Raw genomic sequence first — 16,920 nt, forward strand, 5'->3', positions numbered from 1 at the left:
AATGCAAACACATTCATGTTTGCATAAATATTCACACTTTCATGCAAACATGAATATGTGAATATTCATTTCCCATACACCTGCACTCATACAGGACGGGTTATTTGGGAAAGCGAATGTGAAGATTCTAGAAGATTCTAGGAATAACCGCTAGAGGGCAGTAAATTCAATTTAGATCCATTGGTAATGGTCATCAAAGCTCCTCGCTGCGCCAGTGCGTGAATACGATGGAAAAAGACTCACAACAGGGAATAAAACGCACCTATTTAATGGTCAAAATTGCTTTAAGACAGTTTTGAATCTGATAAAGAAACAATCAGGCTGTTTCGGAGTCCACAGACCCCCCCACTCCCCCTTCAAGGTGGTTCCCAGCAGAACACTATCCGACTCTCCTCCGGGACATTTATCTACAGTTATTTGTCAGTTATCAGGTCAAGGACGTATGCAGTACAATAACGCCATCCTTGTGACTCTTCTTGACTGAGAGCGGCTGATGGTGATGAGGATGCTGTGCGCGCCGAGCTGGACCGGCCACAGCCAATCAGGACAGGCGGCGGTCGCAGGGGGGCGGGGGGAGCGTCAGTAACCGTGAGCCTTTGGGTGCAGATGACCAGTCTTCGTTCAGTCGCGGCATCACACGCACGTTTACGGACGTTGAGCTTGGAATATTCCTAAAAAGAAAGAAGACACCTGCACTTTAAGGCGAAGAATACTTTTTATTTAATTGTTCTCCATGAGATTCTTCAAGCTTACCTTCAAGTGTTTCGTCGACGGCTTTTGAATCTTCTTTGTGACCGGTTGAATTGACTGAACTGCGCCTTGTGAAAATTTCCATCTCTTATAGGTGACGGTTTACACCGTGTGATAATCATTAAAAAATAAAATAAAATAAAAAAGAACTGCGATTTTTATTGCACGAAGGCGACTTAACAAACTCAGAAAATATAAAGCCAGCTGAGCCACTGAGGCCACATCTCTTTGTCCGCCTCTCGGCTTTGACATCTTTTTGTAAACTTAAGAAGCCTGTGGCTAAACCAGCTGCCACCTCCCCCGTTTGTGAAGAACAACGTTTATATCTGTGCCGCCACCCAACGACATGTCACATAAGTTGGAAGAGAACAGCCAAGGTAAGTATGATGGATGACCCCTAATGCCTCATGATGCCTCACTGTTTTTATCCTGTTGTTAGACAGAAATACATCCTGATCAATCACAGGATTCCTGCCACAGCCTTTGAATCTACAGTTGAACAGGTGTCACTCATAGTGGATGCATGGCAGTTGTTTTTCGGTCACATCATTTTTTCCAACATCAGTGGCATGAGAGCATCACAATTTAGCAGAAAATGAAGTGACTCATTCAGATGCTGCAGTCTGTCTCCAAGCGGAGTTATTAGACCCTATTTATATCTAAGAACAGCACATTTATATATATTTTTTCCTCATAAATGAAACTGAGGTTTTGTGATGAAGAGAGCTTTGCATCTCATGCAAGATTTTGAACTACAGGTATCCTCTGATTTGCACTACAAATGCTGACGTCCCTTACCTTCTTCAGTCTGTTCCCCTCCTCTGTTCACACACGCCTCAAAACTGCTCTGATCTGGATTCAGCTGCTTTTCTTTGCATCCATTACAGAATGGCTGATATTTTTTGAAATGGTTGTATTTTTGTTTGACGTGTGCATTTAGTGATGCATATATGGAATGGAAAAAAAAAAAAAAAGTCAAGGAATTGCGTGTGACTAGAGGAGCTGGAGATATACCCTGAAGCGGCTCTCTGCTGTTTTTTTGCTGCAGCGCAGTAATCACAATGTCTGTGAGACAGGCAGAGAATGAACATCGGGGGAGGGCTTAGTGATGACATTAGCACTGCAATATGATTTTAGCCCTAATGCCAGCTGTGTAAGGGAAGTTTACACAATAAAAATATAGTATTTTAAATGTTCCAGGCTTGATGCAGCTTTGTGGGTATATTTATTTAAATACAAGCTTGCTCTGATGCAGTGAATGAAAACTGCATTGCATGTTCCATTCCAAAAACATCAGCACCACAGGAGACTCCAAGTTCATTCGTTCACAGAAGGAACTCGTGTCATGATGTGAATGTATACGCTTGAAATATGAGTGAAGTTTAACTATTTATAGGAATGTGCTTATTTTATCACATCTGTTTTAACCCACTCTCGTTTTCTCTCTCCTTCTTCCGACCCGCTGTTCTTCCTCCTCATTTGTCCCTCATACATTGCAACATGTTTAGTTGAAATCAGTCTCCCTCAGTTAGAGGAGGGTGGGTCGGCTCGCCCCCTCATGCCCGTGCCCGGAACAGGCCCAGGATCTGGTGAGGGTGGAGGGGCTGACCCGCCGCAGGACCAGGATGGAGCTGCAAATGGAACTGGAAACGGGACTGTGGCAGTATCAGCGGTGGAGAGAGAAACCTGGACCCGACAGATGGACTTTATCATGTCCTGCGTGGGTTTCGCTGTGGGCTTGGGCAACGTGTGGCGGTTCCCTTACCTCTGCTACAAGAACGGAGGAGGTGAGTCTCTGGTGTGGTGTGTGTTTAAAGTAGTCCTGTGTGTTACTGATGCACACCAATGAATGAAGGAGTAACTAGAACCAATGCAGTCACAGACTGCAACATCACGTTACACTCCTGAATTCAAACTTTTACCCCGACCGCATGCTTGCATACATCAAGTCATAAATTATAATTTGGCAAAGTCGTCATTCAACCTTTTTGCAGAGAGCAGTGCTATATCCCAAAATGCAATTCCAGTATTACGTCATTGCTGTTTGCAGTGTGGGCGGAGACAGTGGTGCGACCTTGAATCTTGATAACTAACCTTCCTACTTATTGAGGGATTCCGTCAAAGACAGCTGGATGAAGTGAAATGAACACACCACCTTGAGTTTCACCTGGAGAAAGTCAGCCATCTGCTAGTTTCAGCTGTGTGCAGTGACATTAATAATAATTCCAGAATTCTGATATTATAAGTGTCATGCTCTGAATGTTCGCATTTGATTTTCTGGTACTTGCATGATCTCTTGCATAAAGAGAAGAGAATTTGCAAGTCCAGTCACACCAGAATGCTTCATGTTTATTGGTCTGTCATGGGAATTTTTCACCTTGATAAGGAAATTGATGTACGGGGATTTGGACTTTGTACTTTGTCATATGACTGTTGTGGTAATATTTTGATTAAATGTCCAGTCAGCTATCACGTATCGGCATGCAGACGACTTCTGCCTATCCTCTGTCTGCCAGTCCCAGCAGTCTGGGGTTTGTTGATGAGGAAGTCCAGTATCCACTAAGAGTGAATGAGACTAAGGCTTTTAGTGCTGACCTTGTTTACTCGTGTCATTCCAGTTGTTGCTCGGAATGATTCAGCTCTCCTGGAAATGAAATGAAATGAGAAATATCACCAAAACCAAAATAGATTTAAATCCACCGTCAGAAAGCTTTTAGAAAACAATATACAAATGTACAAAATCCGGTCCTGCTTCTTCTTCTTTTTTTCACAAATTAAATACAGTGCGCCCTCACGCATTTGCGCATCAGAACTCGCAACTTCACATCATTGCGGATTTGTGGTGGGCGGTCACTTGATATCGTATCCGCATTCCATTGGCTGACGGAATCCGGAAGTGCACTAGAGTGTTACCTCTACTTATGAAATTAATTGGTTCCGGAAGAAATTACGAAAATTACCTAAGTAAATTACCTAAGTAAATGCAAATGCCCTAATCCGTTCCAAGCCCACAAAAAGGAAAAAAAGGCATCAAAACATGTAACAAATACATGTCACAATTAGATTATTAGACAATACATGAGAGTTGTGCATAAGGTAAAAAACAAAGAATAGAGTAAAGAATGATAATGATGGTCATTTACCTTTTAACTGCTGTCCCCATTGTTTTTTGCCCTCTTTGGTTCATGCGCTCCTGACCCACCATGAACAACGGAGTGAATTCCAGTCCTCCTTTTGAACTTCTCCAACCACCCACGCGATGCCTTAAACTCCTTAAACTTCCTTTTGTTTTAATAACGTGGTGATTGTAGATGCATTTCAGCCATATTCTTTGGTGAGATCAACCAAACCCACCCCTTTTTCATGCTTTTTTTTTATCTCTTGCTTTGTTTGTACGGACAAAAAAACTCTTTTCTTCGTCTTTTCTTTTCCTCGTTTCTCCGTCACTTTCTTGGGGTCCATAGTGAATACGTACTGAAAAAGTTTTTATATTTGCGCAAAACTATCAGACTACCTCACGGGTCGAGTGCCGAATGCCGAGACACTCCATAAGCACCGTTCTAGATACGTAATAGGTAATAGCCAATGGCAGAGCAGCTATGAGAATGTTGCGTTCAGGAACCTGTGGGAGATTTGAGGATCAGCCGATACTGTGTTTTTACATTATGGAAGTCGAAATTTCTTTCGTAAGTAGAGGTAATATTTTCCTGCTGAGAAATTTCGTAAGTAGAAAATTTCATAAGTAGAGACATTCGTAAGTAGAGGTACCACTGTATGTTCCATGAGTCTTGGACTTCCGTGAGACACAAAAGTTCTTTAAACAATCGATAAGAGTGTGGGAAAAGGTACTACAGATAGAAGGTGGTTTATTATCAGTATGGGGAGGGTTCATAAACGTTTAAACTAAGTTAGTAAGATAAATAGTTCATTGCTATATTGCAGAATTCGTTATTGGCGTGTGGTTCCTGGAACTCATTAACCGCGAGGAACAAGGGCGCACTGTATTCTTTCTTTTGTCACTTTTTTTAATTTTCTATTTAAGAAGTTAATAAAATCTTCGTTCTACCATGCAATATTATTTAAGAAGATTTTTTTTATCTTTAATATTGCATGGTACAGCGTAATGCTGTAATAGATAGTAAGTAGAGTCTAAGTGGATTTAAATACATAGCTCAAAAGCTGTGTCCATTCATGTGGACATTTTTTTTTAAAATTGCTGCCCATAGCTTAATTTAGTACACATTACTCTCCAGTAAGTTTCCACACATCATCCATTATTTTATTCATGCCAGCTTCCCCACAGTAACCTGTGCTGACTGCAGCTGTTAGCCTTGGGCTGCCTTATCTCTGCCCTACCCACTTAGCTATATTTTTACAAGGTGTTTCATTGAAATAAAAGTGAATGTGTGTGTGTGTGTGTGTGTGTGTGTGTGTGTGTGTGTGTGTGTGTGTGTGTGTGTGTGTTGCCTGGTTCAGCCCTCCCTTTCCCTCGTGTCTGTGTCTTGTGACCCGTCACTCTGATACCCACCTTCTGGTATCGTATAACAATGGCCTGCCTCAGTCAGTCCACCCCCTGTGCTCCTGTAGAATACAAAGGTGCTCTCTCCCACTCAGCTCCCTGATAAACGGGCGTTTAGATAAGTGACACTGTAGCCACCATCTGACTGCGGCTGTCGTTTCCTCCCCTCAGCATCAGCACAGCCACAGCTGCTACATTGCTTCATTTTGTTTTGACCAGCCCAGGTTACACCATGTAACACTAAAGCCTTATCGTATTAGTTCATTTGTATCAGAGCTGCACAGTGAAGACAGTCCTAAATGGATACAACATAAATTCTTTGAATCCAAACTCTGCAGGTCTAATTTATTTATTTGTCCACTCTGCAAACCCTAATGCATCTGATGCATTTATAATTAGATAGGATATACTTAAGCTTATTAAGGATGCAGTTCTGCCACGGTTTGGCCAACATTTTGGCGCATTTTTCCCCCATTCATTCCATTGACGCCTCCTATTGCATCCCTTTCTTTCTCTCGCTCATGTCTCCCTTTTGCTCTCCCACCCCTTTCTCTCTTAGCCTCACACTCACGAATGTTTCCTTATAAGGCTACAGCCCTTTTGCTCTCAGAGAGTGACACAAAGAATGATGGACTGAATGAAGCGCAAATTGTCAATCGGCGGCGCCGCCGCTGCCAAGTCAACCGGGTCGATGCCTTTACGTGTCATCATATTTATTGAATCCCCTCTACCACAATGTTGTCCCAGATTTTTCGCTCCACTCTCCTGTGATAGATCCATCTTTCCCTCCTTTCTTCTCTCTCGGCTCTGCGTCACAGCAGGTCATGTGACTCCCTTCCATCTGTGCTCTGCGTTGGCTTCATCCAGTTATGTTGTTACACAAACCGACTCACTACAATTGGATTTTGGAGAGTTGAACGTCTTTTGGCGCTTTTCATTTTTTAAAGCTGTTTCCTACTGTGTACTGTTTCCTACTGTGCTAATTGCAGGCCTCTCCTTCAGGATGATGATCGAATAGATTATTATTTAGAATTAACATTCAATTCTAGGACACGGACTAGAGTGTCCAAAAAACAGATGTGGAATTAAAAGAAATGTCTTGGCTTATTGTATCAGCGCATCTCTTTTCCGTTTCACTCTTATGCCCTTTATTTCTTCCTCTTTGTCTTATGTAGAATACTTGATTGGTTAAGTTAATCACGGCACTGTTTGTGACAAACATGATTTTTAGCTTATATATCCATTTGTTTAAGTGTTACTCTTGGATCTTCCAAGCTCATAAAGAGAGAATATTGTTAATGAAAAGAAATATCATTAATTATGAACAGCATAGGTAATATTGATTAAATAATCACCTCAAGTCTTGAAATTCTTGATAATGATTGTTTTAGTTTTTCTTTGAGTTTGATAACCTCTTTCTGCACCCTTTGAAACTGTCTGCCTCCTGTGTCACACTTAAAATATGCAATAGGTGAATTTGCATACTTTATTATGAATGAATCAACAAAGTTGTTTCATATACAGAACCATAAAGTAACTTTGTGAAGTTTCTATAGAATGACATTATGACTTCTATTCAAATAATGTACAAAAATTTACCAACTAAACAACGAAAATAAAATGTAAAGTAGAATAAAATTGACACAACAGTAGAAACTTCCCACAGAATACAAAATTAAATGTTTGGCTTTTGTAGGATCTTATTTTAGGACCTGATGGTGAACAGGATTAATGAAAAGAACAGCGTCATTACCAAACAAACACCGTGTCTGTGACCTTTTGGTTGTGTAGGACTGATCCTGGTGTGATAATGGACATTTAAATAGTAAGTGGTGATGGTGATGCAGGTAACAAATGAACTAAAGACCCACCTGCAACTCGTCTTCTGTCAATCACAGTGATTTAAAAATTTTCACACTCACTCACACACAGGAGGGGTTCAAGTTAGGTGGTTGTTTCGGCGATCCCAAACAGAACCAGTCTATCTGTCCTCCTCAGATTGTAACTAGTCACTCATAGTTTCCACACACAAAAAAAAAATTCTCGTAAAAAAAAATGTTTTATGACTTTTGCCTCTTCGGCCTGTGTCCTATCCGGGGATATTTCCTATGCCAACCTCGTAACCCGTGTGATTTAACACCACATTATTTTCTGTGTCTCCTTGTTAAAGTGTCTGAGTGAAACAAGGAGACTCAGAGACTGGTAAGTTGAGCATATTCACTTACCACTTCACAATGTTTTTCAGGGCCTTGGTGTTAATATCAACCCTGCATGTAATTAATTTTCATTTCCTCCTGAAACTGCTGTTTGAGGCATACAAAAATGACAAATATGATGTGGTTAAGTGTGATATGAAGGGATTTATGTACAGCATTTGAGAACAAATGCATAACCATTATGCTGTTGAATAAATCATTTGAATAATTCAATGATATACTGTATTTCCTGTAACAGCCCTAAACCTTGCCAGTGCTTTACTTTGAATCAGAGGCAATCATTACTTTTTCCAAGGAGTTTCTGTTTTAGCCAGGATTGGTTTGTCATTAAGCAGGATTTTTTCAGACAGTTGTGAAAGGAATTTTGGTCAAATTTTGTGTAAAATTTTGCATAATAGAGATAATTACAAGATTTTATTTTTGTGGGTTGGGCCTACATTTCTTGGACAACAATAACACCATGGTGTCACCATAAAAACCCACACATCAAAGTGTCATTAGGATCTACAGTATATAATAATCCAGACATGAACCGAAATGTTTAACTTTATATTGCTCACAGAGGATTTGCTACTGAGAGATAACAAATGATATTCTTCTTGTGGAAAAAGCTGATTCAGCTAAGTGTCTAATTTGATAAAGAATTTCTGAACTGGATCCTAATGAAAATCATAATTAGCGAAATGAGAAATCTTAATACGAGGATCAATCTATCATGGGGTATTGCTTTTAAGTGTAATAGCTAATGGCAAAGACCTGCTGTATTTAAGGTTTGGGCTCTTTGAGTTTTGTCTGTTTGTGCCATCAATAGAAAGTGTGTCCAAGTGTAAAATATTGTTTCTACCTGTGTGTAACCCCAGATGCCATTTGATAATGTGACCATGAGATTGATATGTTTGTTTCAGGAGTTTTCCTGATCCCCTACTTGCTGATTGCTTTCGTTGGAGGAATCCCAGTCTTCTTCCTGGAGATAGCACTGGGACAGTTCATGAAACAGGGAGGGGTTTGTGCCTGGAACATCGCTCCCCTCTTCAAAGGTACCAATCTCTGTGTACTAGTGGGTCTGACACCAAGAATGCCTTTATATTTTTTTATATTATATTATATTACATTTTTATTAATTAATTTATTTATTTATATTTATTTGTTTTATTTATTGATTAAATATATTTTATATTATCTTTTTTTACTTATTTTCATATAATGCTGCTCGTCATGTCTGAATTCTGATTTGTGATCTTCTGGCTTCCTGTCTCCCGTTCCAGGTCTGGGCTTGGCCTCCATGGTGATTGTGTTCTTCTGTGACACATACTACATCATGATTCTGGTGTGGGGCCTCTACTTTCTCTTAAACTCTTTCAACAACCCACTGCCCTGGGCCACCTGCGGAAACCCGTGGAACACTCCCAACTGCACACAGGACTTCCGTCGCGCCTGTCACAACCACAGTGCTGTCCAGTCATCGTCTGCCGACGCCCCCTCCGACCTCGTCTCCACCGTGTCCCCCTTGAACCTGTCTTCAGCCCACTTCTTTCTCAACGGCAGCTGCGTAGAGGCCGAGGGCATGCGCTCCCCAGTCATCGAGTTCTGGGAGTACGTCTGAGCTTGTCTGGGAATTATCATGTAGTATTTGAGCAGCATGTCAGCAGTCATAAAAATACATTTTATCGTCTGAACTCAAAGCCATAAATATCTTAATTCAATCATCTACAAACAAATTGAGTTTAGGGGTCTGAGCCTTGTACTGGATTTCAGTACTGCTGTATCGACACAATTTCCAGTCATACAGGCTTTTATTCTTATCTTTATCATTCAGATGATGTTTTACGTCAATTACAAGATAGCTTTTACTTCATTTTCCAGTATTTGCAATATTTATAAAATCACAATTTTACTTGAATGATATAATTCAAGTTGAAGTCACCTTGTTAAAGTTGTTTTGTCTAACCTTCATCTTTTTTCCCTCCTAGACGTAAAGTGCTCCGTCTGTCCTCTGGGCTGCACGAGCCCGGTGACATCAGCTATGAGATGGTGCTGTGTCTCTTGGCCACCTGGATCATTGTTTACTTCTGCATCTGGAAAGGAGTTAAATCTACTGGCAAGGTGGCATTTTAGATTCTGGAAGATAAATAATGAAGGAATACTGTATTATTGATGTGCTTGGGTCATAACTCTCCTCCATCAGGGGTTATTGAGTGCAAGATGGAGCATGGCTCCATGTAAATAACGGCAACATTTTACTCTTTGACCCTAAATCAGCTCAAGGGACATGAGAGGATCAGTGTCTAGACTGAAATACTCATGAACACATGTATATGCACACATTTATTCCCTGAATGTTCTTGTGTGTGTTTACATATACGTGCAGCATAATGTTTTAGTGAAGCTAAAATCTTCCAGTGATCCTGATCCTGTTTATACTGTACATTTTTCAGTGACTACCATTTAGAGGGTCATGAAAAATACCCGGTTTTTATTCTTGTAGTTGGTTGCACTCAGATTTTGGCATTATTTATGAGAATTCATTTTGCTGCACATTGGGATGCCTGTGTTTGTATAGTGGTGTTGCCAAAGCCCGTAGATTGTGACAAAAAAAAATTATGAAGGAGATTGAGTCAGCCTGCCAGTAAGCCGATTAGTAACTTTCCACCATGTAGATGTTTGAGAGCTTTAAAGCAGCTTTTCTTCCCATGTTCACCCCTGATCAAGGCAAATATGTGATTTCTCACTGCTTTAGCAGGGACTTGATGCTTCTACCAGGTAGCAGGAAGAACTTTTTAAAGACTTCACTTGCTGTGACTCTCTGTTATTGCAGGAGGATTATGTATTATTTGGCTTTCAAATCACAGGATTCATTGTCCTCAAATTGACATCAGAGTCCATTACACTGCATGTTGCAAGATCCCCAAATGCTCTTGTAATGCAGAGGGAAAATTTTGCAACCCAAGTAATTGTTTATATGCAGTTACATTAAATATCTGGCCACAGCTGACTTTGATAAACACCAGGCTTTTCCAGACAGCTTGTTAAATTTGTCATGTACAGTAGTACCTCGAGACACGAGCTGCTCCACATAGTTTTTGAGACACAAGCTGTCGCTCCGTCCATATTTTTGTTTGACATACTAGCAAAAATTCGAGACACGATGGATACAACATCAGCTGAGACCAGATCTCATTCTGTGTCGCAGAGTAAAGCTGTAGCTCATGTGTTGTCATGACTTTTGCGTTTCTTTTCATCCATTATCATTGTTTATGTAACTTATATGTAATTAATTATGCATAGGTAAAGTACAAATGTATGGGTTGATAAAAACCTGTTTAATTTGTTCTATTTTTTTCCAAATTTAGAGGATTTGGAGCTTCTTCTTTTTTTTTTTTTACAGGGCTGGAACGGATTAAAATGATTTAAGTTATTTTAAATGGTGAAAATTAGAAAACATGTTCAACTTATGAGCTCAGTCGCGGAACAGATGAAACTCATATCTAAAGGTACTACTGTGTGTTAAATTGTTCTTAAATGTTAAATTTATCACAAAAGGTTTCAAACTTAACTTCCCTACCCTCAAGTGAATTCTACAAATGGGTGATGTAATATGCAGAAGCGTACTTTACAGTTCTTTTTCTTTTTTTTTTTACTTGATTCTGTAGGTTGTGTATTTCACGGCTCTCTTCCCCTATCTGATCCTGGTCGTCCTTTTTGTCCATGGAGTCAGTCTGCCGGGAGCTTTGGATGGCATTATATACTATCTGAAACCAGACTGGTCCAAGCTTGCAGAAGCGCAGGTATTACCTTTTATAAGTTATGTAGTGAAATGAAAATTCACTACAGTATCAATGTAACACTCGCCAACAGACGATGAGATATTCACTTTATTCCATCTGATAGGTATGGATTGATGCTGGCACGCAGGTTTTCTTTACCTACGCCATTGGACTCGGCGCCTTGACTGCGCTGGGCAGCTACAACCGCTTCCACAACAACTGCTACCAGTGAGTCGACATAATGTCAGACTCACGTTGTACAGTATAATATGAGTACTTGGAATCATGACTGAAGGGCTTAGGATTTGTGAACACTTGGATTTCAGTTGTAAAGCCTCATCAAAATAGAATGAATGGGTTGCTGGGAAAAATCAACCTAGTCTCCTCAATCCTTGAATGTGCAACAAGTTTTATTTTATTCTTGGGTAATCATTGGGTACTTTTAATTTTTTTTATTTTATATATTTATTTATTTTGTGAAAAAGTAACATGCAATAGATGCAACAGCAGATCCGTCTTGCCTCTGTTGAGGATTGAGTCGAAAATCTGAGTTGCATGTTCTGAAGGAACTTCTGGCCCGACTTTGCTGTTTTTGTTGGCTGGTTGTGGAGCAAGTTGTGTTTAACTGAGACAGATATGTCAACATATCAGAACTGTTACTACATACAGAAATAAGCTCTATAGTGATGATGGGGGTGTATTTATTCCATCTCTATACTTGTTTGCATTCTTTGAAATGCCCATAATAGGAGGAGCCTCATGAATATCCTCGCCATCTGATATTTTCTTTGCCTTGACCTTAATTGGAAGTTGATGAGTTCACATTCTGAGGTATGTCAGCTGCGCTCTGTTTCTCACAAACAGTCAGAGCCCAGAAATAGCTGGGATAGCTGCGTAGATGTGCGTATAAACTGTTCATGAATGCCAACGTATGGTGCAGAGAGAGCTCAGGAAATAGCTTTTGTGTGTTACTGACTGCTACTTGGCTTCATATATCTTTGATTGCCATGTTAGCAGGTTAGTTTTAGGGACAATAATGTCGTGTTCCACAGGGAAATATTATTCCAGACGGTCATAGATTTTGTTCCCAGAGTGTTTGTTTCACTGGGTCAATGCTGCAGAAAAGAACAACAGACTGTGGAACATTTAGTTAAGCTAAAATCATGCTGTGCATAACAAATATGTTGCTTGCCTACATGTTAATTGTTGGAAGAATGCACACACTAGTTGTCAACAAGAATATTCTCATAATAAGACTGCATTACCTTAGCTGAACCAGAGTTCAGACTGACACAAGACTGATGGAGACCAGCTCTATTAAGGTGTTTATATCCACACACGCATTCTGTAGCTTTATAATCACAAGAACTTAGTTAGATTTTGTGTGTTAAAAACAAAATGTCAGTTCAGAAAATTTGTTTAAATTAGCCTAATAGGAAGAAAATTTTTCTGTTATTTTAATTTTTTAAAAATGTGATTACTTGCAAATGCATAATGCAATTTGAATATAAGTTTCACGCAGTATAGAGGGGGAAAAAACATCTTTTAAAACATTTAATGCCGTTGTTATGTTTGTTGTTTTTTGTGTTTAGGGTGTCTGAGTGGGAGAAGCCTGGTTAATAGAGAAGTGATAACACTTCAACACTTGTGTTAACATTTCTTCTATGATAACAAAAATATGTGCTTAGGTTTTAATATTCAAGATTAAATCAACTTTATCAATCCCCGAAAGAAAATTATTTCAAGTTTAACAGGTGCAAAGTTTATTTATGTCAATTGAGTTTGGGGTTTTTTTTGTTGATATGCTTTCTGATCCCACACACACACTCAGTTGTTTTTGAATTCAACATTTTCATGAGCGTTCCTTTCAGGACCGTTTCAGAAGACTGAGTGGAGGTCTTTTCTCAACACGACCGGAAGAGTGTTAAAATAATCATCGCCATGTGTTTGCTGTTTATACATTCTTAATACCAGAAAGGCTTCTCGGCCAGTGTTGCCAGCTACGCATTACTTGTCAGGATAAACAGAAGGTCATTCCACTCCGGATAACAGGAATGCTGCTGACTTCATACTTAAATGAGAATTAGATTTCCAACATGTTTAATTATAGTATCAGATGTATTAATATGTAATGAGTAGTCGATAGGGGTTTTCCTTTCACTCTTTCCCCTCTCAGACAGGCTGAGGCATTGGCTTATTTGCTCTTTGCTCTCAACCTGCTGGCTACCAACAGTAGCTTTCAGAGAAATTGCTATTGATCCTCCATTGACCATCAGTCTGTCTCTTCTGAGCCAATGTTATTCTGGAGTGTTTTTTGGTGAAAACTCACAGTCCATCTTTTTCTCTGTACCTTCTACCCTCTATATCACTCTTTCTTCCTCTGTATTTTATCTTGTAGGGATGCATTCCTGTTGGCTCTCATCAACAGTGGAACCAGTTTCTTTGCAGGCTTTGTTGTGTTCTCTGTGCTGGGCTTCATGGCTGCAGAGCAAGGTGTGGATATCAGTAAAGTTGCTGAGAGTGGTAAGAAAACGACTGTTCCGTGCATCACTTGCTTTACACTGCAATCAGCTTCATAGCAAAAGCTTAATCTCTCAATACGCTGACCCTTTTTTTTCTTAATGTGCAGGTCCAGGCCTGGCGTTTATAGCCTACCCAAAGGCAGTGACTCTGATGCCTTTGGCGCCACTCTGGGCTGCACTGTTCTTCTTTATGTTGCTTGTCCTGGGCCTGGACAGCCAGGTAATACTGATTTCTGACACACTTGAGATTTGTTTGTACCCTTGAATTGGAGAAATGACGTAGCTTACAGAAATCTAATGATCCTGAAAATAATCTTCACATCTCTTGAATGTCTTCTTGATGCAGCTACAGTTATGTCTTACAGATGCAGTGTATAGTCTGCACATCTTTCCCTCTTGCTCACTCATTTCCTCTCACACAAGTGTGACGCACCCGATCGAGACATCCAATTTTAGCAATGCATTTTTTAGCAGCCTGTTTGTTCTGCGTATGTTTGAGCCAGTGCCTACATCTATTGTCTTACAGCCCAGGGATTTGTCAATGAGCTTCTGTCTGATTCACAAAGAGTCCATTTGTCTTCTTTCCAGTCCATTCATTTACTCTCACTTTCCATTCTCTCCCTTGGTTCTTCTCCATCCATATTATTCGTTCTTCTTAAAAGCTGGTCATACATATGGCTTCTGTTTCTAGTAAATGGTTTAAAAATAGCTGCACAGCTGCTGTTCGTTTAAGGTCACATAAATATTTTTCCATGTGGAGGCTGAGAGCCGTCTGGGTCAGAGCTCCCATGCTTACCTAGACATGTGTCTCTGACGTATGATTGGTTGAGAGGATATGATCGCTTAGTAGTGAAAGTCAGTCCGGTATCACCTGCTTTTTAACCAAAACAAGTCAAACAGTTGATGATCAAAATATTTTCACATCATCATTGCAGATTGAGTAAATGTTATCATGTTAATATTCAAAGCTCTTCCCTGCTGTCTCACTCTCTCACTCTTTTTGTCTCACTCTCTCCACTCTCTTTTTTCAGTTCGTAGGCGTTGAGGGTTTAATAACTGGAATCATGGACATGTTACCCCCTAAATCCATCCTGGGCTCCCTGCGACGAGAGGTAGTAGCCGCCGTCTGCTGTGTCATCTGGTTCCTTATTGACCTGTCCATGGTCACACAGGTACAGTGAGGATTTCCTACTATTCCTATGAATTAAGGGGAGGCTGACAGGTTATAACGCAATAAAATTGTACATTTTTCATTCAAAAAACAAGATAAAGGGCTGGAGTCTCTTTAATGAGAATGAATACTCAGAATTTTACATGTTTCTTAGCTCTAATGCTGGGAATGAGCAGGGATGAAAGCCCCCAGCAGTCGGGACAAAACTGGAAATGGGTCACACATAAAGTATTAACAGGGTGGCCTCGATACTGACTGTTCTTTCGTTTTCTTCCAGGGAGGGATGTATGTCTTCCAGCTGTTTGACTACTACTCTGCCAGTGGCATCACTCTGCTGTGGCAGGCCTTCTGGGAGTGTGTGGTGATCGCATGGGTCTATGGTGAGGCAGCACCACACAATTACAGCCCAGCCGCCACAAACCTCACAATGCAGTGCATTATCACACATCTTTATGTCGTTTGTCAGGCGCTGACCGCTTCATGGACGACGTGGCTCGTATGATCGGCTATCAGCCCCTCCCCTACATGAAGTGGTGCTGGGCCTACATTACACCCTCTGTCTGCGTGGTAAGTGCCGCCCTGTGTTTTTCTTTCTGTAAGTTAAAAGCGACTCTAAGCAGCTGAAACTTGTTCTGCTTGCAGGCGGTGTTCTTGTTCCACACAGTGAACTATAAGCCCCTGACCTACAACACGGTGTACACTTACCCCTTATGGGGAGAAGCCTTCGGCTGGGCTTTCGCCCTGTCCTCCATGCTTTGCATCCCTCTCACCGTCTTTTACAAACTACTGCGGAGCAAAGGATCTTTGCGGGAGGTCAGTATTGTCTGTGAAACGTCTCTCTGTTTCAAATGCAATGGTAGGAATGTGCCCCCTGGTCATTACATACTTCTTCCTGTTTGTTTTTGCACAACCAAACTCTTCACGACTCATTATTCAGGCGTTCATACACTAACTTATGTCCTTCTTTTCTTCTGTGTAGCGGTGGCAGCGACTAACCACCCCAGTCTGGGGCAGGCATCACATGGAGTACCTGGCCCCTGAGAGTGAGGCCAAGCTGCTGCCCCCTGCAGGAGCCAAGAATAATCTGCTGTTCGAAAGCGTCATCTAACCAGCTCAGCACCCGCAGAACATCGCACAGCACTAAGCTCACACCTACATGCGCACCACACAGGCCTGGGATCAGCAAAAGGCATATCGGGAATACACCTAGGAGAAAAAACCATGGACCAATGGACCAAAGATTAGATGGGAGGGGAGCTGAAAACACACACTACAGTCGCCACATGCTCACACACCTGCTTCTTCTGTTTTCTGACTCTACCTCATTGACAACCCCCCCACCACCACCACCACCACCTATTCTGCTCAGCCCTCTGTGTAGTTCAGTCCCATCTCGTCTTGTGAGTGTGACGTGTCCGCTGTAGATGTGATACCCCCCCCCCCTTTCTGGGCTCTTCTGTCTGTCAGCGTTTCAGCAGCTTCATCTGTCCCAACATGACACGTTTTGTGCTGACTGAGCAAAATAGAAAATATCCCTTGGAAGCTTTCAACATGAAAAAGCTTGTCGTCTCCTGATATGCCATAGTGTGTGTGTGTGTGTGTGTGTGTGTGTGTGCATGTGTGTGCGTGTTTGTTGGACCATAACATTGCCTTTGGTTATTGTTCTATGTAGTTTCTTAGTTCTGTTTAGACTAAATGCTTTAATTTGGGGAAAAAAAGAAAAATCACAAAGCTACTTCACCAGTTCCAGTTGTGTGTTACAAACACAAGTTTCCAGTGTATCTGTAGGGTCTGTAAATCTCTGTTAACGTTTTGAAGGAATGATTATCAGTATTTCCATCTTACTAGAAAGAGAGCAGGAGAAATCTCGAATATTTTGAGGGAATGACTATCAATATTTCCATTTTAATAGAGAGCGGGAGAAATCTCATGTTTATGGAAATAAATGAAGACATGAAGTTAATGATGGATGAAAATT

The 16,920-nt window shown here is 40.8% G+C and overlaps 1 protein-coding gene across 3 annotated transcripts; it reads left to right on the forward strand.

Annotated features, from left to right (window-relative positions):
• Positions 1-633: 633 nt before the first annotated feature.
• On the forward strand, positions 634-16,907 carry si:ch211-117c9.5 (sodium- and chloride-dependent creatine transporter 1). Of its 3 annotated transcripts, none has more exons than XM_068325031.1 (14): positions 634-1,127; positions 2,259-2,541; positions 8,394-8,522; positions 8,751-9,078; positions 9,456-9,588; positions 11,136-11,270; positions 11,374-11,477; positions 13,648-13,772; positions 13,879-13,991; positions 14,803-14,943; positions 15,220-15,322; positions 15,409-15,509; positions 15,585-15,755; positions 15,922-16,907. In XM_068325031.1, the coding sequence occupies exons 2-14, from the start codon at positions 2,376-2,378 to the stop codon at positions 16,048-16,050; spliced, it is 1,878 nt and encodes a 625-aa protein (XP_068181132.1). In that variant the 5' UTR covers positions 634-1,127; positions 2,259-2,375; the 3' UTR covers positions 16,051-16,907. The 3 variants fall into 3 exon arrangements, with proteins under 3 accessions (XP_068181132.1, XP_068181124.1, XP_068181143.1); XM_068325023.1 differs by having other exon boundaries at positions 2,259-2,537; positions 8,391-8,522; XM_068325042.1 differs by lacking the exon at positions 634-1,127 and adding an exon at positions 7,440-7,471 and having other exon boundaries at positions 2,427-2,537; positions 8,391-8,522.
• Positions 16,908-16,920: the final 13 nt, after the last annotated feature.

The sequence above is a fragment of the Antennarius striatus genome, chromosome 2, assembly GCF_040054535.1.
Source record: "Antennarius striatus isolate MH-2024 chromosome 2, ASM4005453v1, whole genome shotgun sequence".
Lineage (NCBI taxonomy): Eukaryota > Metazoa > Chordata > Actinopteri > Lophiiformes > Antennariidae > Antennarius > Antennarius striatus.